The sequence below is a fragment of the Hemicordylus capensis genome, chromosome 11 (genome assembly GCF_027244095.1).
Source record: "Hemicordylus capensis ecotype Gifberg chromosome 11, rHemCap1.1.pri, whole genome shotgun sequence".
In the NCBI taxonomy this organism is placed as follows: Eukaryota; Metazoa; Chordata; class Lepidosauria; order Squamata; family Cordylidae; genus Hemicordylus; species Hemicordylus capensis.
In genome coordinates this window covers 18,505,094-18,530,313 of record NC_069667.1, presented here as the reverse complement: position 1 = coordinate 18,530,313, position 25,220 = coordinate 18,505,094, and the positions used below count along the sequence as shown (strand labels likewise).

Here is a 25,220-nt window from a genome sequence, read left to right as displayed (position 1 = left end):
CTGGTCCACACTGACTGGCAGTTGTTTCTCCAAGGTTGCAGGCAGCAGTCTCTCTCAGCCCTATCTTGGAGATGCTGCCAGGGAGGGAACTTGGAACCTGTAGATGCTCTTCCCAGAGCGGCTCCGTCCCCTGAAGGGACTATCTTACAGTGCTCACACATAGTCTCCCTTTCATTCATATGCAACCAGGGTGGACCTTGCTTAGCAAATGGGATCATGCATGCTTGCTACCTAACCACAAGACCAGCTCTCCTCCCATAAGCAACATCGCTTTGGAACTCATATGTGGCCATAACCCAAATTCACAGCATGTTGGAGGGAGTCCTAGATTATCCTAACGGAGGTGTTTCCATTACAATCTGCCATCTTGACAACAGGTGGTGGCCACACACATTACAAGCACGCACCTCCCCTTTAATACTGTATTTTTAAAAACATGTAAAACAATTTTGATTTCCAAGAATGGCAATCCAATACTATCAAATGGATTTCAGTCTAAATCCTTAATGTGACGTTGATGTTGAAAGAAGTAGAAAGTAGATTCCATTCGTGTTCTACTTTGAACTGCTGGTTTGGTTGCTAACAGCTGGGGGAGTAGGGGGGTCAAATTTGCTATTAGCATGCAGCTTGAATCACTTACTAGAGTTATCTAGAGTTACTGGGGGGAGATTAGTTAATTATTACCTCCCTGTGCCATCCCCCCCCCATTGAAATCTCCCCTCCTCCGCCTGCCAGAAACTTACATGGATCATTGTGAATACCTCCATCACAGGGCCCTTCCAGAGGCTGTTGATAGTATCTACCCTGTGTGTTTTGTGTTTTTTTAGAACTGTGAGGCCCGCCCGAGAACAGGGAACCACCTTCATATTGTTTCTCTATTTAAACTTATTTGAGAACTTTTTCATGGGGGGGGGAATAAAGTAATACTGCACCTCTAAGATTTCCCCCATGGGCCAAATAGCAACTCTTGAAGGCAGCTTTTAATCAAGAATATGGCACAAAGGACAGTTTTTATAACAACAAAAACCCAACACCATTGTATTGATCTGATTCATCCCCTGCCACAACTGCCTTTTTTTAAATTTTATTTTTTTTAAAGGCTAATTATAGTTCTCCTGTGTCACATCCAATTTGGCCCTTTTTTGGCCCATATTTGCATAATTGCGGGGGGGGTTGATTGAGAGATGGAGTGAGAATGGCTTCCTTAAAGCCACTTTATGAGGGCAAGCGTGGCATGGTGGCTATAGTGTTGGCCTAGGATGAGGGAGACCCGCGTTCAAATCTCCATTCAGCCATGAAACGCACTAGGTGAGACTTCTCTCTCAGCCCAACCTACCTCACAGGGCTGTTGTGGGGGTGAAGAGAGCTGGTCTTCCAGTAGTGAGCATGAATTGTCCCCTTTGCTAAGCAGGGCCCATCTTGGTTTGCATTTGGATGGGTGACTACATGTGAGTGCCGTGAGATATCCCTCTTAGGGAGTGGGGCCGTCACTCAGTGGCAGGGCGTCTGCTCACATGCAGGAGGTCCCAAGTTCAATCCCTGGCAGCATCTCCAGGTAAGGTTGGGGAAAAACTCCTGCCTGAAACCTTAGAAAGCAGCTGCCAGTCAGTGTAGACAATACTGAGCTAGAGGGACCAAGGGTCTGACTCAGTATAAGGCCTATGGTCCTGTGGACTAGGGATTCTCAACGTTGGGTCTCCAAATGTTATTGGACTTCAGCTCCCATAATCCCCAGCCCCAATGGCCTTCGGTTGGGGATTATGGGAGTTGAAGTCCAATAACATCTGGGGACCCAACGCTGAGAATCCCTGTTATGGACACCTCTCCATAGTAAATAATACACCTAATGAAGCAGCAGGGACATGACTTGACTAGCAAGCCAGAGGCTGCCAGTTCGAATCCCTGCTGGTAGGTTTCCCAGACTATGGGAAACACCTATATCGGGCAGCAGCGATCTACGAAGATGCTGAAAGGCATCATCATCTCATACTGCATGGGAGGAGGCAATGGTAAACCCCTCCTGTATTCTACCAAAGATAACCAGGGCTCTGTGGGCTCCAGGAGTTGACACCGACTTGACAGCACCCTTTACCTTCTACCACGGCAGAGATGAGACTTTGTGGTCCACCACTGAGGTTCTCAGCCGCTACGGGACAATAGTTCTTCAGACAGTAAGCACAGCTGCAGATTGAGCAACTCTCCAAAACCACACAGACTTCAAGATGGATGGTACTCAAATCTAAATTGTTATGTTCTATACGGCAACCAGGCAACAGGAAAACACAAGTGGTTGATGAATGCCTCTATGATGGGAGGCAAATTTATAGATCGGAAATGCAAGCACTTCCATCCAGTACCAGAACTCAAGGGTGCCGGGAATTAAACAAGGAGGGTGTTTTTCTTTTTTTTAATGAAAGGATTTTAAAACAAAACCAAAAAAGGGTTGACTTGTGGACCTCTCTGCCACCAGGCATATTAATCATCCTGACCACAATGTCTGAGTTTAAAAGGAAACTCAAAAAGGCAAGCACGCCGAAACATATCTGAGTTCCAAAAGTGTTCAGTAAGTGCACGAAAGACAACAACCTGCAGCAGTTATTTGCAAGGCTGAACAGGTACTGAGACTGTGAGATACTGTTATTTTATTGATCAAGTTTGGTTATTTATATAAGCCAACAATCATACGGCTGTCAGACATACATATTAAAATGCAGCAAACCAAAAACAGGAAACAATGAATCCACAGAGCAGCACAACACAAGCATGTACCTAGACACAGGGCAGAGAATAAAGCAGGAATTTGTTTATTTATTGCACCCTGCCCCTCCAGTATAATACTGATTGGGGCAGCTCACAAGAGTAAAAATAATATAAAGTTTAAAACAATAAAGCAAATAAAACACAGCACAGCATGAAATCAATTAAAACAAACCCGACTGAAAATTTAACCCCAATAAAGACAAAATGAAAAGTCCATCTATTTATAGTCAAAAGATTCACAACGCCTCTCTTAACAGCTGGGTTTTGAGGTCCGGTTGAAAAATCCTAAGGCTTTTTAAGGCTGTGAAAGTGAACACAACCTTGGCAACAGCTGACCACCACAAATGAGCCACACAAGTGTGGCCACTTCCAAGGGGAAAGGATTCTTAAGAAAGGAAGGAAGGAAGAAATCCTTTTTCTTAAGGGTTCTTAAGAAAGAAGAACATAAACCAAGCACCCTTCCCCAAAATCAAAGCCAGGCTGCCTTCATCTCTCCACCCACCACAATGATAAACTATGTCTTTTGGGGCTGAAGTTGTTAGTGGTGAAAAACAGCCCTACATATTTTCACGGGTAAGTTTCAGGCTGCAAAGCCAGATCTGTTAAGGCTGAATGGCTTCTCCTGGTCATTCACCTGGCAGATGCCCCTGGAAAGATGCTAGAGAGGAAATGGCATACTTACACTCTGGTATCCAACCCACCGGCTGCCTGGATACCCAGGAGAGCCTCGGGACAGCTGCTAGTGCAGGATGCAAGGAGGGGCTGAGCAAGAGGCAGCAGCAAGAGAGCTGGGTGGAGCACAGGAGCTGTAGGCAGGGCAGGAAGGAGAGAGGCAGGCCAGCCTGGTCACAGCCAGGATGGGGAATCCGTTTGCAAAATCCTAAAGCTGGATCCTGGAGATGGGTTCCAAAGATCAATTCCTGCACACACGAAGAATCCTGGCAGAAAGGGAAAAGTCTTATTTGAAACTAAAAAGATGGGGAAGTTATATTCAAGGCTTAAACCAATGCCTTGGAACCTGTTTCTAATGCCTTGACTTAGCCTGGGAACATGGAATGAAAACAAGAGTATGTCTGATCACGTGCAGAGAGTATCTTACCTCTCTCTCTCTCTCTCTCTTTTGAATGAACAGTAGCAGGGGTTCTCAACCTTGGGTCTCCAGATGATGTTGGACTTGTGGCTGGGGATGACGGTTTGCCATGGCCATTGTGGCTGGGGATGATGGGAGTTGTAGTCCATCAACATCTGGGGACCCAAGGTCGAGCACTCCTGAATTGCTATGTTTTAGATTTCTTGTTTTTGTTTCTAACTAATTTTTTACTTTTGTTTTTATCTTGTTGCAAACCACCCAGAGACGTAAATGTTGAGCGGTATGAAAGTATATTAAATAAATTAAAAAATAAATAATAATATAGATTTGGGATGAGTCATGTCCTCACTTACTCAAGGATTCTCAAACGGGGGCCCCACAGAGTCAGTTGGACTACAACTCCCATCATCCACTGCAGCAGTGGATGATGGGGGTCATAGTATGATGTGGCAGTGGATGGTGGGAGTTGCAGTCTGATGTGGCAGTGGACGATGGGAGTTGTAGTCCAGCAACATCCGGGGACCCAAATTTGAGAACTCCTGCACTAACTGTTATAGTTGGAAAGAGAGCCCCCTTGTTCAGAGGCAGCCAACCTCGAAGTCCCTCTGTTGCTCTCCTGCCCTACTTGTGAACTCCCCAGAAGCATCCAAGTTTTGCCACTGCTGAAAGATCCAAGCAGATGATCCAAGCTGGCCTGCTCTTCTTCTGGAATGCAGTGGTTTCGTTTTGTTTGGGTTTTTCCCCCCGTTTGTTTTTAATTGCTGCTAGGTTTATTGTCTGTATTGCTGCTTATGACTTCTTCTATCATTTATTTATGATCTCACATGGTTTTTCTATAAGCTAGCCTGGACAATTAATTAGAGCTATATAAACCTATTAAACCGATAAACAAAGAAGCATTGATGAGTCAAGAAACCTGCTGAAAACCACTTCCGCATGATCTGCCTCGACAGGAACTGTTTCCCAGCACCCTTTTGCAAACAAAACAACACAACCCTTGCCTATTAGAAGTCTCAGGGAATGCAAGCTAGTACAGAGAAAGGTTATAATTCTGGGATTCTTCTTGCTGGTTTTGAATCCGGCAGTCCCCTTGGAAAAGGTGTGGCGCTCCTTTGCAAAAAGTCAGCAAAACAGCACGGGAAAACTGACTTTAGTCCCATATAAGGCTCATGATCTATCCAGCGCTCCGTTCCACACACACCCCTTCATTGTCACAATTCAGAATTATCTGCTCACAGCCTCTAGATAACTGCACAAAGGGAAATGACTTCAGCAATAAGGAATTTAGTGTTAAGAGGGAGAGGTGGAAAGCACTTTGTGTTTTCAGGGAACACAAGTTTCTAACAGAAGTTAATAATAGGGAGCAAATATTTAACTAGCCTGTGATTTACAGCTGCTGTCCACTTTTCTTTTCTTTTTAACCAACCCTGCACACCTTCCGCTTTTGACACCTGCCTCTCGGCCTGTAGAAATGTAACAGGTGCAGAACACAAATGGACGCTGCTAGATCAAACCAAACATCCATCAAATCCAGCATCCCGTTGGCCGGCCAGGTGCCTTTGGGAAGTCCCCCAAGCAGGGTATAAATACAATAACCCTCAGCTATTGCTTCCTCCACAACTGGTATTCAAAGGTAGACTGCCTTAGAACATGGAAGTTCACATAGCCACAACTAATCGCCAGTGACAGACTTTTCCTCCTCTGTACATTTGTTGAATCCCTTCTTAAAGTTATCTAACCCAGTAGCTCAGCAAATTCTGCAAATTATGTGTTGCATAAAGAAGTCTTTTCTCTTTGTCTGTCCTGAATCTCATTTCGTTAGACGACCCTGCATTCTTGTGTTATGATTTTACTGGATTAGTGGCTCCCAATTATTTCTTAATCCACTCTGGCGTTTGTCTGTTTAGCTCTTAGTTAGGTCTCCCAATGTTTTGCAATTCCTTTGTTGTTGTTGTTGTTGTTGTTGTTGTTGTTGTTGCAACAATTAAAATATAAAGAGGTTCTTTTATAAGTGTGCAGTATTCTCCTGTACAGTAAGGATATTTTCTCCAGTGGAGACTTTGCAGCGGGTCGGGAGGTCTGTGGGCACAGGGAGAAATTATTCCTCAGAGCTTTGGCACGAATCATTAAAGTGGATTCATGATATACTTGTTCTTATCACCTAGGGACCAGTAAAACACAGCAAGGTATCCTTGACCAGACGTGAAGTTGGGACTGAGAGATAAGTGATTAAAATATATAGATGTTGAAATAACCAATATGTCTTTGATCCTCTTCTGAGACAGTGGAGAGCTGGTCTTGTGGTAGCAAGCATGACTTGTCCCCTTTGCTAAGCAGGGTCCACCCTGGTGGCATTTGAATGGGAGAGCTGCCGGCGACCTCGCTGGGCCACTGCTTACAGCACTTACACGCCATCACCCATCCAAATGCAAAGCACAGCAAACCCTGCTTAGCAAAGAAGACCATTCGTGCCTGCTAGGAAATGACTTGACCAACAAGCCAGAGGTTACCAGTTCAAATCCCCGCTGGTGTGTTTCCCAGACTATGGGAAACTCCTATATCAAGCAGCAGCGATAGAGGAAGATGCTGAAAGGCATCGTCTCATGCTGTGTAGGAGGAGGTAACGGTAAACCCCTCCTGCATTCTACCAAAGAAAACCACATGGCTCTGTGGTCACCAGGAGTTGACACTGACTTGATGGCACAATTTTACCTTTACCTCAAGAAAGCTACTACCTGCTCTCCTCTGGCAGAAGTCAGTGGGGGGTGGGAGTGGACTCTGAGTTTATACGGCAACAACATGAGAGCCAGCATGGTCTAGTGGTTAGAGTGCTGGACTAGGACCGGGGAGACCTGAGTTCAAATCCCCATTCAGCCATGACATTTGCTGGGTGACTCAAAATGGCTCAGGGCCGTTGTGAGGAGAAACCTAAGTATGTAGTACACCACTCTGGGCTCCTTGGAGGAAGAGCCGGATATAAGATGTAAAAAAATAATAAATAAATAAATAAAAATAACATCCCAGAGGAGAATTATTCCATTCTAAGTGGAAATGCTTTTCCTTGTTACAGACTTGCAAATGAAATGTCAACTTTTTTTCTTTTTTTCTTGTTGAACAACAGCAACCTGAATTCCAGCCTGCAAAATGCCCTTTCTGAAGCTCAGAGGCCGGACTGCGTCCTTTCAGCTCGTCTGAGCGAGCGACTGTGGAGTGACTCCTCGGAGGGAACTATTACAGCTCTTCTGTGTCTATTGGTTCCTGGCAAGCATAATGAAAAAGGAGACAGATGAAGTCTTGGCTTCCTAGCTAAACAAGAATGAAGTAGAAGCGCAGCGCCTTGAAGTGGATTCCATTGTATTAGTCACTGAAGACGCTGCTGAAAGGAGGAAAGCTTTATTTGGAAATGTTGGGAATGGAGAAAGGGAGGCGGGGGTGGGGGTGGTTGACATTTGCTCCCCAAAGCGCGCTTAGAAAGACTCAGGGTGATTTCCCCGTAGAGATTTGTTAACAAGGTTTTCAGTGCTGCTGGCTGTGGACGCTTCTGCTTCCTTCAGAGAAAGTGAGAGCCGTCAAGTCGCACGAAGGGAAGCCACCGAATGGCGCAGCGGAGAAGTAAATTGCCTAGGGAGCAAGAGGTTGCTGGTTCGAATCCCCACTGGGGTGTTTCCCAGACTATGGGAAACACCTATATCGGGCACCAACGATAGAGGAAGATGCTGAAAGGCATCATCTCATACTGCGTGGGAGATGGCCATGGTCAACCCCTCCTGTATTCTACCCAAGACAACCACAGGGCTCTGTGGTCGCCAGGAGTCAACACCAACTCAATGGAACACATTACCTTTGAGAGGAGAGCTGGTCTTGTAGTAGCAAGCACAACGTGTCCCCTTAGCTAAGCAGGGTCTGCCCTGGTTGCATATGAATGGGAGACTTGATGTGTGAGCACTGGAAGAGATTCCCCTCAGGGGATGGAGCCGCTCTGGGAAGAGCAGAAGGTTCCAGGTTCCCTCCCTGGCAGCATCTCCAAGATAGGGCTGAGAGAGACTCCTGCCTGCAACCTTGGAGAAGCCGCTGCCAGTCTGTGTAGACACATTGGCCTGTGCCATTTTATTTATGTATTAATCATATTTGTAAGTGTGCTGTCGAGACGGTGTCGACTCCTTGCGACCACAGAGCCCTGTGGTTGTCCCAAACATCCGTCTCTGGGCGATGTACAGCAACATCAAACAAATTGCAACAGAAATTAAAATCTTAAAACAATTTAAAACCACAAGCCCAGTTAAAAATCTAGAACAGAAGAACAGCCCTGCTGGATCAGGCCCAAAGCCCATCTAGTCCAGCATCCTGTTTCACACAGTTGCCCACAGGCAAGAGCTGAAGGAATGCTCCCTCTCCTACCCGCTGCAACTTGTATTTAGAGGCATCTTCTTGCCTCTGAGGCTAGAGATAGCCCATAGCCCTCAGACCAGTGCTCCTTCTCACAGGGATTCCCCAGGTGTTGTTGACTACAACTCCCAGAATCCCCAGTTGCAATGGCTTTTGCTTGGGGATTGTGGGAATTGTAGTCAACAACATCTGGGAATCCGTTAGAAGGAACATTGCCTCAGACGAATAGCTGTTGATAGACCTATCCTCCATTAAATGTGTCAGAGATGGGGAGGCTCTTGTTTCAGCAAGGAGCACATGTCAGAGTCTTGGGGTGGCAACAGAGAAGGCCCGTCCCTGTGTAGCCACCAGAGGAGCTGATGACAACTGCAGACAGACCTCTCCGGATTATCTCAACGGGCGATGGGGTGATACCGATATGACATAATGGAGAACAAGATAAATCTGGGGGGAACCCACAGGAGGTGATCACATACCAAGCACTTATTTAGTTAATTAGTACATTTCTGTACTGCTACATGCAAAAACGTCCCTGGTGGTTCTATACAATTATGTATAGATGACCAGTAGGGAATGCACAGAAAGGGGGAACTTAGAATATAACCAATTCTAGACTCTTGAAATTGGGATCGATGACGTATGGACTGGAAGGCAACTGTATAAAAACTATTGTATGGGATACAGAGACTGTCCTCAGATCTTTGCTGGAAGACTGGGTCTGGATTTGCAGCGAGCTCCCGAATAAATGGTTTGTAGCCTAGTAAGGTCTGATCACTTCCTTGTGAGTCAACAAGGCATCCAGCCTCGGAGAAACTGAAGTGTCTCTGCTGAGGCTGTGGCCAAGCCCAGAGGGAAACACTCCTATCATTGAAATAAATTCTTACAGGCCTCCTCAAAGAAGGAACAGAGTTTACAGGTACACAACTGCATAAGCTGAAAAGCTATTTCAGCCTAGCAATAAGGCACCTGCACGGAGAGATGGAGACGGAGAGATCATTCAACCCGCTCAGCAGCATTCCTCGGGCCTCAATAGCATCTGAACTTCTAAACAAAACCGAAGTCAACTCGCTGAATCCTTTAGCCCCTGAAGTTTAAAAAAAAAAAAAAGACAGCCAAGATGAGAGAGTCTGCAGATTCCATTCTAGTGTCATGGAAAATGACGTCCGCCCAGCTCCCAGGAGCCAAACTCGGTTACCTCGAAGAACTGTCAGCAAACTCATCAGCCAGCTGGCTGGAAAAACAGAGGGCGGTTGTTTGCGATCTGTCTCCCTCAGGAAGTTAAGGGAAGAAAAATGCTTAGGTGTTTATGAGAGTGCGGTTAAAGCAGCTATGATGCAAGCACCTTTTTCCTCGGGGTGGGGGGTGGAATTACACATTATTTTGTTGCAGTCTACGTTTCTGAGGAGCATTTTTCAAGGGCCTCGGTGCATGCCAGGCGCAGTTCTTCATCTGGAAGTGGGACTACTTGAAGTGGAGGCCAAAGTATGGATTAATGCTTTTGAATCTTGGCTAAAGCTGGTTTTCTGTCCCACAGGAATGGCTCCGTCTGTGTTAATTGATACTTACTCCTCGAAATGGGAAAAGGAGCCAGAGAAGAAGCTACAATATTGTGGGTTTCCGCCTTCTGCACTGATATCTCTGGGGTACAAAAGAGCTAGGATGACTCAGACAATGAATACATGATATGGAATGTCAAATCAATCAAGGCTCCATCCCTACTGGCGTCCTTCCTGGGTAACCAAATTTGTTGGTCTTGTGGTAGCAAGCATGACTTGTCCTCTTAGCTAAGCAGGGTCCACCCTGGTTGCATTTGCATGGGAGACTTGATGTGTGAGCACTGTAAGAGATTCCCCTCAGGGGATGGAGCCACTCTGGGAAGAGTAGAAGGTTCCAAGTTCCCTCCCTGGCAGCATCTCCAAGATAGGGCTGAAAGAGATTCCTGCCTGCAACCTTGGAGAAGCCACTGCCTGTCTGTGTACACAATACTGAACAAAATGGACCAAAGTTCTGACTGGGTCTGGCAGCTTCCTATGTCCCTAATGCCTCTGGACTTACAATGGCAAAGACATTCTTTATAACGGATTTTTTGATATCTCCTTTCCAAAACTGCACTTTGTAACACATTGCAGCGGGCTTACAACAAAAATATATAACTCCTTTTCTAATTTGTTATCCAGGTCATCCTGATCACTGCCATCATAATTACCTTCTAGCTGATCAGAATGATATAATATCCTACAGTGTGGCTTAGTTTTGTTTGCTAGCCAGTAAAATTCACCAGAGGCTCATTAACAACTGTCTAATTTGATTTGTATTAGTCTTTTTGCTGCTATATACATCTCTTTTTAAAATTATTTTATTCTGTTGGACTTCTGTATGTATTTTCTTTTCTGCACGTGACTGTAATAAAGATATTGATTGATTGAAAGTGTTTTCCCCCCTTCTCTCTCCCCACCGCAGCAATGATCACCATACCAAACCTTGCATAGTGTGTTATCACCGGGACACAGGAGACGCTTCCTACCCAAGTTAGGGACTATGCCAGCTCCTGTTTTGTGCTCGTCTGTGAGTAAAACAGAAGGTAGGAGGGAGCGGAAGTGAACGTGTGTGAGTCTTACATGGTCAGAGGGCTCCGTGATACCCAGCTGATGGATGAGGTAGGAAGACAAGTCCTCCAACCCGACAGGATTCTCACACATTACCACTTAAGAACATAGGAAGCTGCCTTCTACTGAGACAGGGCATTGGTCCATCTAGCTCAGTATTGTCCACACAGACTGGCAGCGGTTTCTCCCAGGTTGCAGGCAGGAGGCTCTCTCAACAACCACAAATTATTCATTCATTCGATTTATATACCGCCATTCCAAAAATGGCTCAGGGCGGTTTACCCAGAAAAATAATAAATAAATAAGATGGACCCCTGACCCCAAAGGGCTCACAATCTAAAAATAAACTTAAGATCTTATTTATTTGTTATTTCTCTGTGTAAACCACCCTGAGCCATTTTTGGAAGGGCGGTATAGAAACTGAATGAATGAATGAATGAAGATACACACCAGCAACAGTCACTGGAGGTGACCAACCAACGGAAGTACTTTTTCACACAATGCATAATCAACTTGTGGAATTCTCTGCCACAAGATGTGGTGACAGCCAACAGCCTGGATGGCTGTAAGAGGGGTTTAGATAAATTCATGGAGGAGAGGTCTATCGACGGCTACTAGTCGGAGGACTATAGTCCACCTCCAGCCTCAAAGGCAGGATGCCCCTGAGTACCAGTTGCAGAGGAGTAACAGCAGGAGAGAGGGCATGCCCTCAACTCCTGCCTGTAGGCTTCCAGTGGCATCTGGTGGGCCACTGTGTGAAACAGGATGCTGGACTAGATGGGCTTCCTTGGGCCTGATCCAGCAGGGCTGTTCTTATGTTCTTACTGTGCTGGAGGTAGATAGGGCCAGTTACTCTCTCCCCCTGCTAAATAAAAGAGAATCACCACATTAAAGGTGCCTCTTTGCGAAGTTAGCAGAGGTTATATACTGCTTTTCAATAAAAGTGTCCAAAGTGGTTTTGCAGATAAAATTAAGAAAATAAAGGAAAAGGAAGGAAGGAGGCTCAGCCCTATCTTGGAGATGCCAGGGAGGGAACTTGGAGCCTTCTGCATGCAAGCAGACAGGTGCTCTTCCTAGAGTGGCTCCATCCCCTAAGGGGAATATCTTGTGGTGCTCACACCTGTAGTCTCCCACTCAAATGCAAACCAGGGTGGACTCTGCTCAGCAAAGGGGGCAATTCATGTTTGCTACCATGATACCAGCTCTCCTCCATGCCCCAAGACCAGCTGTTCACCCTCGGGGAGTAGCAAAGCCAAAGTTAGCCTTTTATGAAATTAGTGGGGCTTATGCTGCACTGTTCACCATTCCGACCAATTCCAGATGCTTTAAATTTAATGTTAACACACCTCAGCAAGAAGCGAAATGACCAGCTGCCAGAAGTCTGGGTGTGGCTGAGCCCAGATGTTTGAAGTATGAGTCGTTCTATCGGGCTTGCTACATTCCCGGGCACTTAAGCAAACGCAGAGGGGCAGAAATGTCCACACATCACCTTAAAAGTGGACATGAGACACACGCCAGGGGATTAAACCAAGTTAGGAGCTTGCAACCATATATGGCCACTTCTAATTGTGAGCCACGGCTCACGGCTTCGCAAAACAGTTTGGCATCTCCAATGACACGGAAAGAGAAACTGGTTTGGAATTTCTTAAGGAAAGCCTGAGAGAAACACAAAATTCCTGTTTATAGAAGCTCCTGTCTAAATATTTGACAAAGAATTAAAGCTCTGCTTTCTAAAGAGCCTGATCCTGAAACCACTTGCTGGGGAGTAACAGCAGGAGAGAGGGCATGCCTTCATCTCCTGGTTGTGTGGCTTCCCACTGTGCAAAACAGGATGCTGGACTGGATGGGCCTTGGGCCTGATCCAGCAGGGCTGTTCTTACGACACTCTTCAGCAGATATCGGTGCAAGCCAGAGGTTCTCAAACTTGGGTTCCCAGGTGTTGTTGGACTACAACTCCCATCACCCCCAGTCACACTGGCCAGACGTTGGACTACAACTCCCATCATTCCCAGCCACAATGACCAGATGTTGTTGGGCTACAACTCTCATCATCTCCAGCCACAATGGCCAAGGTTACTGTGGCTGGAGATGATGGGAGTTTTAGTCCAAGATCATCTGGGGCTCTCAAGTTTGAAAACCCTTGGTGTAAGCTGTAAGTTTGCTGTCTCAAACTGGGCTGTGCATGCCTCAAACTTGCTAAAGCAACAACAACAATAACAACAACAAATATTTATATACATAGCAGCATAACATTTGCTTTGCAAGGCAAACCATTTCAGCCACAAGCTGTTACTCTTCTGTGATTCTACTTGGAACCTGCTGCCTGGTATGGATTTCTGAGAATCTCAGACCTCACTTACTTTTTAAAAGAATTAAGCAAGTTTCCAGTTCTCATGGTGGTGGTGGTGGTAAAATAAAATTAAAAAATGAAGTGCAGAAGAGTCTCCTTGTCTTCTCCAAAACAATATGTGCCTGCTTAATAATAGGCAAACTGAAGTTCTAACACTGGAGGGTGGAAGGAGCAACATTTCATGGCATTTTTCTGCATCCTCATGTTAGGCCACAAATACAAGAACCAATCGCCAGACACTTTGCACAAACTTCAGAGTTTGGGTCTTAGTACAGATCGCATATCAGCACACATATAAATAAACCACCCCAAAGGATCCTTCAAAAACGCTTTTATATATACCTAAGGATTAGGGTGGGTAATAGTACATTAGCATCTCATATTCTCACAGCCAACCTGGATGAGGAGGAGTTGGATTTATGGTTTTTTTTAAAAAAAAGTTGTGCCCTTGAGTCGGTGTCGACTCCTGGCACCCACAGAGCCCTGTGGTTGTCTTTGGTAGGATACAGGAGGGGTTGACCATTGCCTCCTCCCGCGCAGTATGAGATGATGCCGTATAGTAGCAAGCATGAATTGTCCCCTTTGCTAAGCAAGGTCCACCCTGCTTTGCATTTGGATGGATGACTAAGAGGCTCCCCGCACAAGCAATGTGGAGACCCTGCAGGGTTTGTGCGGTGGGGGGAGCAGACTTGACCCGCTCTCCTCACACATGAGCATTCCACCCACACTGGGTGGCCGAATCGGCCGCCCACACAATTACCGACTCCGACACGGAGCCGGGGGGGGGGGCAGTGGGGATCGGGGGCTGCCTGGCCCCCAGATGTCCCAAAATGCCCCGCACGAGTGCAGAGAGCATTCAGGGGAGACCCCCAACTTGTTATAGCCTCCCAGTCGGGGGTCTCCTTGTGAGTCGCTGTGCCACAACTCACAAGGAGACCCATGGGCGACCTGCTGTGGCCTGTATTTTCTGCTCTTAGGATTGCTTATTAAGACTCATTCTGTTTTGCTGTTTTACACTTGGTTGCAAGTAACCCACCCTTGAGCATCTTCCTGGGAGCGGGGCGGGGAGGAGGCAAATATAAAATACTCTACACAGCCCAAGTGGCCCATGCAGCACAACTTAAAAAAGCAGGCTCCGTTCACGGGAAAGGGGGGATAACCTTCCCTTTTCTCCATCTGCCGATTCTAGCAACCCTGCCCTTTTCCACGGTTGCTACACCAAAGCACAAATCATTGCCCATCACGGCCCTTCTATCTCTGTGTTTTTTCCACTTCACTTGACAGGTTTTATTACTATTAGAGAGGGGGGAAACAAAAGGCAGAGTCGCCCTTTCCTTTCCCCTCCCCTCGTCTCCTGTGCTTTTATTGTGCTCGTGAATAGGCTGTGTTAGCAACCTTCCTTGCTGTTTAGATTATACAAATTCCACTATGAGATTTAAGTCATCACACATTGCTCATCACCTCTTTTATTGGAGAGACGTGGGCCGAGACGCTTCCTTCACCTCTACACCACCCACCGCAGCGACGCACGCGCATGCCAGTCTTGTGGTACCAAGCATGGGTTGTCCTCTTTGCTAAGCAGGATCCACACTGGTTTGCATTTGGATGGGTGGCTAAATGCGAGCGATGTCTGCGGTAAGAAGGGATGGGGCTGTAGCTCGTCTGCTCGCATGCAGAAGGTCCCAGGGACACAGGATGGTGTCTTCTACCGAGTCAGATGCTTGGTCCATCTAGTTCAGTGCTGTCAACGTTGGGTCCCCAGATGTTATTGGACTTCAACTCCCTTAATACCTAGCCCCAGTGACCTTTGTTTGGGGATTATGGAAGTCCAATAATATCTGGGGACCCAAATGTTGAGAATCCCTGGTCTACACTGACTGGCAGCAGCTCTCCAAGGTTTCAGGCAAGAGTCTTTCCCAGCCCTACCTGGAGATGCTGCCAGGGAGTGAACCTGGGACCTTCTGCTTGCAAAGCAGATGCTCTGCCACTGAGGCTGTAGCTCAGTGGAAGAGTGTCTGCTTTGCATGCAGAAGGTCCCCGGTTCAATCCCTGGCAGCATCTCCAGGTAGGGCTGGGAAAGATGTGGAAAGATTTTTGGCACTCTCAGCGAGTGCCAAAAATACTGAGCTGAGAAAATACTTGGGTGCTGACCATGCAAATGGCTGCCACGCATGCGCAGAGGCCAGAAGAGCGCCATTTTTGAGTCCAAAATGGCACTCAGAATATTGCAACTCAGAACGGGGTTATTCCGTTCCGAGCTGGGAACAGGCCCTTCATTTGAAGGGCATTCTGTTCAGAGCTCAGAACACTCTGAATGGCTCGTTCCAAGATCGGAACTTTCTGCACATCTCTACAATAGACCGTGTCTAGAAAGTTTGAGGCACCTCATAAATAGTTTCACATTAAGATACTGTACAACTTTGTATATGCAATTATGCACAAAATGAATAGCTATAAAACCATGTTTTAAAAACTCAACACATTTTCACAGAGCCATAGAACTATAGCATGTTGGAGTTGGGACTGGACCTTGACGGGATCTTTTGAGTTCAACCCCTCCCTGTTCAGTACAGGAAACTGCTATAGTATATCTCAGAAAAATGGCCATCCAGCCTCCACTTCCGCTCCGCAGTCTCGATCACAGTTTTTAGAAAGCAAGCGATTTACCCAGGCTTTTATACGAGTGTTTTGTTGCTGCGGCTTTGTCTCTTATGGTTATCTTGTACATGTTTTTAAAAATCTCTTCATTAGATTTGTATTTGTATATTCCAATGTAATCTTTATTGTGCAGTTTTATATTGTTTTAAATGTCTTGTAAACCACCTTGAGATCATTTGAATGAAAGACAGTATAAAAATTTAACTATAACAATAACACTGCATGAGGCTGTCTGTTCCCCTGTCCAACAGCTCCGGCAGTTAGGAAATTCCTCCAAACGTCAAGCCTAACCAGGACATATCTAACCTTGTCCAGGGCAAAAACCATTTCTGATCTTTCATCTTAGACCTTAATAGCTATCTCAACAAATCTGCACAATTTCAGCCCTGTTGCAAATGTCAAGACTACAACTCCCATCATCCCTGACCACTGAGGCTGGAGTTGGTGGGAGTTGTAGTGCTGTGCAGTCCTGTCCTAAAGCAATCTGGTTTCAAAATCCAAGCCACTGCAAATGACAATATGGTCAAAATATGTTTGGCAAACCATTCTAAGCCAAATGAATCTTCAGTCATCATAACTCTGCTAAAAACATTTGTGTTATTGTACAGCATATTATTGTGAATTTATTTTAGTTTTAATAGATTTTAACACCCTAATTTTAATTCGTACTTTGAATTACCTCGCTTTCTGTGCATGAGATTAACAGCTGCATGATAAAGAGAGAGAGAGAGAGAGAGAGAGAGAGATTTTTTAAAGTTCAGTGTCTTTCAGGACCAGCTGGTTGTGGAATACATTTGAATAAGGCACGCACACCATTTTCTTGAGAACAGAAGAAACAGACACACAAAACTCAAAGAAACAAACTTATTTTTTATAGGCCCATGATTCTTTTTTTTTTTTCACAGTGCAAGTTACAATAAAAGATTTAGTCAAACAAAAAAAAGGTGCAATTATGCTTATTAAGAATATAATCACAAGAACATCACAACTAGAGAGCAGTTAATACCATAAAAACAGACAATTCCAACAGCAACGAGAGTAAACCAGAACTTTACTTAGCAGTGTCTTTTGAGACAAGAAAAGTAAGCGTCTGTTCCACGTACAGAACAGACTGTTTCAAGGAAAGGATTTTCCTAAACCTTTGTCAAGATTATATCCATGGGGCAGACATTGCCCCATGCTGGGACTTAGGAGGTAATAAATTCCAGGACCTAGGAGGTAATAAATCCCCACAGCTGTATATGAGGTCATTTGGAACTGTGGGTGCAAGACCCCGCAGATAAAGTTAACCACAAGGATGCTCTATTGCAGGGGCAGGGAACCTTGGCTAGCCAGATGTTGCTGAACTACAACTCCCATCATCCCTGTCTACAATCCATTGCAGCTGGGATGATGGGAGTTGTCGTCTAGCAGCAGGTGCAGGGCCAAGGTTGACCACACCGCTCTATGGTAGGGATGTGCGCAGAACCGGGCGGGGGTGACTAGAGGGGTTGGGGGAGGTCTCACTTTAAGGTCAGTAAAAGCCGGCCGAAGAGGGGGAAGGGGAGGCAGGGAGGGACACTGCCGTCCCGACGGCTTTTACCGACACAAGCGCCGCCGGGGGGAGAGGTAAGTGTACCCTCTCCCGCCCTTAAAGTGAGGCCCCGCCCCCCCGTCTTCAAACCTGTTCGGAGGTCCACAAAAGGGCCTCCGACCAGGTTCGTGCACATCCCTCCTCTACGGTAACAGCAAAGAAATTAGTCAATACTATTTACTGTTAGTTATTTCTGGGACATCATGGGTGACTCTTGGGTGGTTTCAGTAGATGCCTTTATAAATTAGTTCCAAAGTTACAAGGCTTTTTAAAAATTATTATTCACACACAAGATCTGGGACCGAAACAGCCGGCCTGACCAAAGATTATTAATTCAATAGGGAGTTAAAATGAACGTCGGCATCAAAAGCCTGGGAGCGACAGCAGCATGTCGACACGCCCAAAGCGAATGTATGAAAGACAGAGGGGGAGCATAGAAATCACGCACATTTTTAAAAAGGGAAGAGGTCATCAGGGATGGAATTTCAGTTCAGCAGATATGCTCACAAAGCAAAAGTGACATTGGGGAGAAACTCTTCTGGGCAACGTAATATATGGCTCCTGGAACAACTCTTGTGGTGGTATACACCAGCATGACAGAGACGGGTCTGCCTGCCTTTTGTATGCCACCCCTGCTTCGTCCCTGGCATGCATGTTACTGCGGACACGTGCACAAGGGAACGTAACATTTCCAAGTGTTGCTCTTGAACAAACTGCTCCCGTTTCAACAAGTGGCAACTAGAGCCACAGGAAGGTGGGGAGCAAACGGCATCTAACCGTCTCGTTGCAGCTACCGAGAACAAAGCAGAACCATGGAGGCTCTATTTGTATTGACGTTTTTGAAGCCAGTAGGAAAAGGGAGGGAAAGTTTGGACTTGTGAATGCCCTTTACTCTCCTCTCCTCATCCAGACAGTAGAGTGCGGCCTTATACAGGGTTACGCTGCATCCAGAATCTCTCTGAACTTTCTGTTGGTACCCATCTTTCAGTCCAGTACTGACAATGGCCAACATGCCACGTAGCACCCTAGCGATTTCAAGAGCGGGATGAGCACATGTTCCGTACTACTCCAAAACCTGCCCACGCTGCTAGCAAGTGCAGAGAGGCTCCGTAGCGACTAACAATCACATTCCCGCTGTACTGATGCTTCTCCCATTGGGAATGATGGAGAAACTGTCCCTTCAGGGACGAAGCCATTCTTAGTAGCCACGAAGCCTCTCTGTGCTTGCTAGCAGCGTGGACAGGCTTTGAAATAACATGGAACCGGTGTGCACACCCCACTCTTGGACTGGCAGAGTGCTGTGCAGAATGTCAGCCACTATGTTGAGATTAACCTGCTACGGGCAAACCCAGTCTTGCACTGGGTTATTTTCTCCTCTGGAAGAATGGGGGAAAGAGGAGGCATGCCCGAGACCAAGAACTGCTGTCATAAACCAGTGGTTCCCAACCAGGGTTCCTGCAGATGTTGCTGAACTACAACTCCCATCATCCCCAGCTAAAATTTACTGTGGCTGGGGATGCTGGGAGTTGTAGTTCAGCAGCATCTGCAGGAACCCTGGTTGGGAAACACTGTCTTCAGCCATCTATATAAATCAGTGGACAGCACCACTGGTTGTAGGCAACTTCCCAGTTTAGATGAGAGGACATGAAGAATCCAAGGGTGTGCTCTAACTAGAAGCAGATGTGTATAGTATGTTTGCTTTAAAACATTCTACAGTATCAGCCGGGCATATTTTGTAAACATATTAGTTATCAGGTTTGCACACAATTAAAAACAAAGGTGGGGGAAAGATTACATCTTGTTTGGAAAAGCCATAAACAAAAGAAGTTATTATTAACATTTAAGCAATGTAAAAACCCTCAACATGTGAACATTTTCCTACTTTTAAAAAAAAAACCACCTGATGTTAAGATACAGACATCATATAAAACACACACGCACACACTTCATGGAATTCCTGCATAGCAGGAAAGAAAGAAAAGACATACTGACACTAAACAACAAATTCCTGTGACAATAATGGAAACTGGCATGTTGTGGGCGCAGTGGAGACCCTGCTTCTCTCATACAAGCCACATAAAATGAACCAGGGTTGCTCCTTTCCTTTCAAATGGGAAACCAGGGTTGCTCCTTTCCTTTCAAATGGGAAACCAGGGTTGCTCCTTTCAAATGGGAAACCAGGGTGGGAAACCACGGTGGGAAACCACAAGAGACATTCTTGGCGGGCTGTGCCCATAATGCTTACATGAAATTCTCATTGAAAGGAAGAAAGAATCTATTATTCTGGGGCCACTGAAAATTGCACTGAAGTATACTTAAGGCATATAAGTTCAGACCTGAGAACATAAAACTTTTTTTTTTTTTTTAAAGGAAAGGTAATTTGTTTCCTTGGCTGTAATGTAACTTTACTCCCTAGTATTTTGCATATGTGTTCCCTTGGCTCCTGTTTAGCACTGAAAAAGGACAACCACCACCAAATAACTAATAACCAAATAAAGGCAAGGACCTATTCATGAGAAGGCGACCCACAGTGGGTCTATTCACTTATTTTCTGGGGAGAAATCTGAACTTAATACAAGATGCAGCTTCTCACTTGTTCCACCCCTTAATCACGGGAAGAAAGCAACAAGCAAACTGGACTGTCGTGTATTTATTTGGATGCAAGAGCTCTGTGTCTACCCTGGGAAGTCGCAGGGCTCTTGCATTCAAATAAATACACTCCATCCTGCACAGCTGCAGAGGGAATGGAGGACCATCATAAAAATTCCTCATTCAAAACACGGCACAGCCCAATTATCTTATTGTTTTCCTTTTTGCTAGGAGAGGGAGGACGGGTGCGCATGCCCAAAAATCCATTCTGGGTTGAGATTTCTCCCTGAAAAGTAACAAGGGAACTAAACCAAAGGATCTGAAGCAGCAGATATACTGCTTCTCAAAGACTATCCTCAGCGACAAACTGGGATGGGGCCAGTGTTCCCAGTAACAGGGATTCCCAGATGATGTTGACTACATCACCCATCATCCCCAACCAAAAGCCACTGCAGCTGGGGATGATAGGAGTTGTAGTCAACAACATATGGAGATCCCTGTTACAAGGAACACTGAACTGAATTCTCTGGGGCGATTACGCTTGTGTGTTAAGGGAGCATTATGTTGCTGGTAACAGCCACACAATACCTCTGACTCTGAGGAGACCTATCAATGGTGGTGTATGAAAGGAAAGATAGGTGTTGTGCATGGAAGGGTTTCATACTGCAACTGTTTTCTCTGAAAGAAACAAGACATTCCGAATTCCCGCCTTCTCAAAACCACCCACTGCGCCATAAAAAGAAAAAGGTAAATAGCAGGATAAAGCTGAATACACAAAGTGCAATAACAGCAAGTTGTTCAGTGCTCTTCCTCAGGCAACAAGAAAATTGTAAAGGAGCGATGGCAGTTTACAAATATATTTCTCATTGAACAACAAACAGACGCAAGGACAAAAATCAAGGATGCTTTATCGACACACAAGCATGCAAGGGAGTTACCCAACAAAAGTGCAACTATACAGGATGGACGGACAGACAACTCCCTTTCGGTACCACCAAGTATCCTAAATGCCTCTTATAAAAACCCACACGGAGGAAATCATGACATGTGCTGTTTTAACAGCTGGAGTCCACAGCATGGAACTGCAAAAGACTAACTCCAGCTGCTCATCTTAGCACTTATACCAGAAGAAAGCACAGGCATACCAAGGAGGTACAGCCACTTAGCTAAAGGGAACCCCATGATGTCTTCACACACCGTCACGAAAGTGACAGTCACCGTCAGTGCTCACGAAACACTGCTTAATGCGAGGAATCAAATTCTGCCAGCTTTGTCTGCTTCATAACTCAGAACCTGACCCTGATCCTAAGGGATAAGGCAAGAGGAACACTGGGGGGAAAGCCTCCCAAGTATGCACACAATTAAGATACCTGGCTTCTGAAGCATCTCTTCTGGCCTTACAATAGTGACCCTTCCACACCAACTGAAAGAAGGTCCTCTTAGCAAGCCAGTCATCAGTTTCCTAAGTGGCGTCTGGATCTGAACACTAAATTCCCATCAGTGCTTATCATCCGTTGACTGCAAGTGAGGATTGTAGGTTTAGTAGCATAAAGACAGCGGCCCTCAAGGCCATTTTGTCAAGATCTACTCTGCCAAATCCTAGAGCTGCACTTCAAAGAACATTTCAGGATTCCAAGGCAGACACGCTGCTCCAAGTCCCACACGCAAGTAGTAACTAAGATTTTTTGCTACCTACATCGCAAACATGAAGCAAGTAAGCCAATTCCACCAGCTCCTTTCCAGACTCTGATAAGTATTATGTCAAACTGTAGAAACCAACCGAAAAGCCAACTGTTTGTCTCTGTAGTCAAGAGAGCTACGGCCAGTATTTCATCCCACTTTCCCCCCTTCCCGCAGAAGAATTTTGTCCTAAGACAGTTCCACCCCTACACAGCGCAGTCTTCGAGTTTTGTTTCGTTTTGAACTTAAGAAAAAAATTAAACAGCTTGCTGTTCACATGTTGTCTCATATGGATAGTTATGTTCTCCTGACACCATATAAATAAATAATATTTATACAGCTTAGACATTCTGAGACATGCAGTAGGTTTTTGTTGTAGGTAGTACATTTTTCTTGACGACTGTATGCAGATTTTTTTTTTTTTTTTTAAACCACCAGTCAAATCCCGCAACAGATCTTATTTATGCTGGGCCGTGCCTGGCATTATCGACTACGTTGGAAGGGGGTTCCGAGTCATCCATAGGGAGAACTAAGCGTGTCCCCCGAATGACAAGTTCGTGGTCCCCAAAGGCAAGCTCTTGGTCCAGAGCGTCCTCGGAACCATTTCCTGCCACCCTTCGAGATGTACCGGATGTCATGGAATCGGTGTTCACGGTGGAATCCCCGTACGTCAAGCTGATGTCACCGTCGTTCAAAATAAGGTCTGAATCATCGTCTTTCAGCTGCTCCTGATTCTGAATAAAGAGAATGAGCCGTTTTACTAAATTGCTGGTGTACTAAAGCAGCGATCGTCACTGCTTTTTTTCCCCAAGCAGGGGCCATTTTGGCAAAAAAACCCCACCACCTTCCACGTGAGAGTCATTTCCCAGTGTGCTGACCTCTGCACGGTACTGTGATTTTTTTTTTCAGTGTTGGGAGGGCCCTTTAAGAGAGACGGAGTCCTGTCTTAAGAGCTCTCGGAAGAAAGCACTGGGAAGGACTCCGATTTCAATCAGCATCTAATTGCCCTGTGGTGAAATGTCGTTAGGGCGGCCATGGGCATCTGCAGGACTGTTTCCAGGGGGCAGGAGGCAAAGGCTGGAATCCTATACCCACTTACCTGTGAGTAAGCCCCACTGAATTCCAAGTCGATCAGGGGCTTAGAGCACCTTCCTTACGAGGCAAGGCTAAAACACCTGGGGATTTTTAGCTTCGAAGAAAGGCGAGTGAGGCGAGATGTGATAGAGGGCCATAAAATGGTGCAGGGTGCATAGAGTGTATGGCAACATACTCGGGAACGAGGGTCATCCCATGAAACTGATTGCCAGGAAGAAAAGGAAGGCCTTTTCCCCACGCAGCGCAGAACTCATCTATGAATTTCTCTGCCTTGGGATGTGGGGATGGCCACCAGCTTTGATGGTTTTAAGCGGGGCTTATACCTGACCTCCATGGATTTGTCTATCAGTGGCTACTAGTCCTGATGGCTACAGGCTCTCAACAGCCTCAGAGGCAGAGTGCCTCCGAATACCAGTTGCAGGGGAGCAACAGAAGGGGGGGGTGCCTTCACCTCCTGGTTGTGTGGCTTTCTAGAGGCATCTGGTAGGCCACTGTCTGGAACACAGCAGGGGGAGAGGAAAGCGGTGGCGGCAGACAGGTTAGTGGGTGAGGGGGGAAAGAAAACGGTGGCGGGAGGGGGAGAAAACAGCGGCGGCGGCAGGCAGGCAGGCAGGGAGGGAAAGAAAGAAAATGGCAGCCGGGGAAAGAAAACATCAGCGGTGGGCGGGCAAACGGTGGGTGGGGGGAAGAAAGCGGTAGCATACGGGCAGGAAGAGGAAGGAGGAGGGAGAACTAGAAGAACAGATTCTCTCCCCCCGGCCCAGCTAGTTACAAAATAAAGCCTTCAGCTGGGGATGATGGAAATGGAAGTCCAGCAACATCTGAGAACCCAAGTTGGAGAACCCCCTTGCTTAGAAATTGATCCGACAGCTTAATTGCATCAGCAACAAGATCTTTCCAGACTAGACATCAGTGCGATTCAGAAGAGGCAGGTCCTCCATTTACAGGAAGGGTTTTGCAGCTAGGGAGATGCCACACGCAGAGGAGGAATGTCGCTGGCCTCTCGGAGGCTTGGCACTTACCTCATAGGCCTGTGGGCTTGTTAGACACCTAGCGATCGGCCCACAGCAGCTGGGGAGTGTGGCCGTGAGAGGGGGGCCACTATGCGTTAAGAGAGGCTTCAGGTAGCTGAGAGGGGTTTGTGTGTCAAGGAATCGAACACTTCTGTGAGAACTCTTGGGCAAAGTTTGGACATCCAGTTAAAGCCGCGTAGGGCAAACTGGGAGACCATGGCCCAGAGCAAAGCCATTCTATCTGGACCATAGAAGCCCTATTTAAAATTGTAATTAAGGTGCAGTAAGAAGTTTTGTCCAGTATCACTTTAAGGAAAATTGTGGTCCGAGGTTTGGGGAGGGAAAGCGGGGAGAAGTGTATGTAGCCCACAAGCCAGGCCTACAAATTTTGGCCATCGATACCACCTAAAAAGGGATGGAGAGCTGGCTTTGTGGTATCAAGCATGACTTGTCCCCTTAGCTAAGCAGGGTCTGCCCTGGTTGCATACGAAAGGGAGACTAGAAGTGTGAGCACTGGAAGAGAACCCCTCAGGGGATGGGGCCACTCTGGGAAGAGTATCTAGGTTCCATGTTTCCCTCCTTGGCAGCACCTCCAAGACAGGGCTGAGAGAGACTCCTGCCTGCATCCTTGGAGAAGCCGCTGCCAGTCTGGGTAGACAAGACTGAGCTAGATGGACCAATGGTCTGGCTCAGCGTAAGGCAGCTTCCTATATTCCTATGACAAATGTGCATAGTGATTTTTGGCATCTACTCCACCCCTAGAGATGGAAAAATAGGCAATAACACCCAGAAAGTTGTAAGAGCAACAATGCTATCACCCTTCTTTATCCCTACCCTCAAATGATATGGGTAAAATTGCAGTCGTTTTTGCACAGAGGAAAGGGTTGTGGTCAGAGTTAGGGCAGGGTTGCACAGCTTCAGCCCTCCGGTAGATGTTGGACTACAACTCCCATCATCCCTACTGGACCCTGTGGTTGAAGATGATGGGAGTTGTAGACCAAAAATAGCTGCAGGGCTAATGTTGTGCACTCTTGGGTTAGGGTGACAATGAGCAAATAGCTGTATTGTCTCCATGGCGTTCTCTTTGGAGGACATCTCTGCCAAGTTTAATGCCCATTCCTCTGACAACTTCAACAACATTTTATAGCAGTTGTGTGTTTTTAAAAACTTTTATGACACCAGTGCAAATTTGACTGCTGCTCGCCTTACAGTCAGGACAGTAACAGCATGCTATCCTACAGAAAGCCTTACAAAAGTATTTTCCATCTCTAGGGGCACAGACCTTGTCAAACAAATCACAGTGAGCATTTGTGCCCCACAAGATGGCACCAACCACCCCAGTTGGTTCACGTACTAATGCTTCAGTTTTCACTTTGGGATTTTGCTCCACAAGTGTGAAGCACACGCTGCTATCCTTTAG

The 25,220-nt window shown here is 46.2% G+C and overlaps 2 protein-coding genes across 2 annotated transcripts in view; both read right to left on the bottom strand.

Annotated features, from left to right (window-relative positions):
- FHL1 (four and a half LIM domains 1) overlaps window positions 1–3,506 on the bottom strand; it is a 40,871-nt gene extending 37,365 nt beyond the window's left edge. The window contains exon 1 of the mRNA XM_053273931.1: window positions 3,443–3,506. The gene's annotated coding sequence lies outside the window, so the exon portion shown is untranslated. The remainder of the gene's footprint in view (window positions 1–3,442) is intronic.
- Window positions 3,507–16,700: 13,194 nt separating this feature from the next.
- The window catches only part of SLC9A6 (solute carrier family 9 member A6), a 41,448-nt gene continuing 32,928 nt past the window's right edge, over window positions 16,701–25,220 (bottom strand). Inside the window, exons 15-16 of the mRNA XM_053273629.1 lie at window positions 23,810–23,915; window positions 16,701–22,426 (exon numbers count right to left, since the gene is read on the bottom strand). Of these exons, the coding sequence (XP_053129604.1) occupies window positions 22,154–22,426; window positions 23,810–23,915 (379 nt within the window). The 3' untranslated portion in view covers window positions 16,701–22,153. The remainder of the gene's footprint in view (window positions 22,427–23,809; window positions 23,916–25,220) is intronic.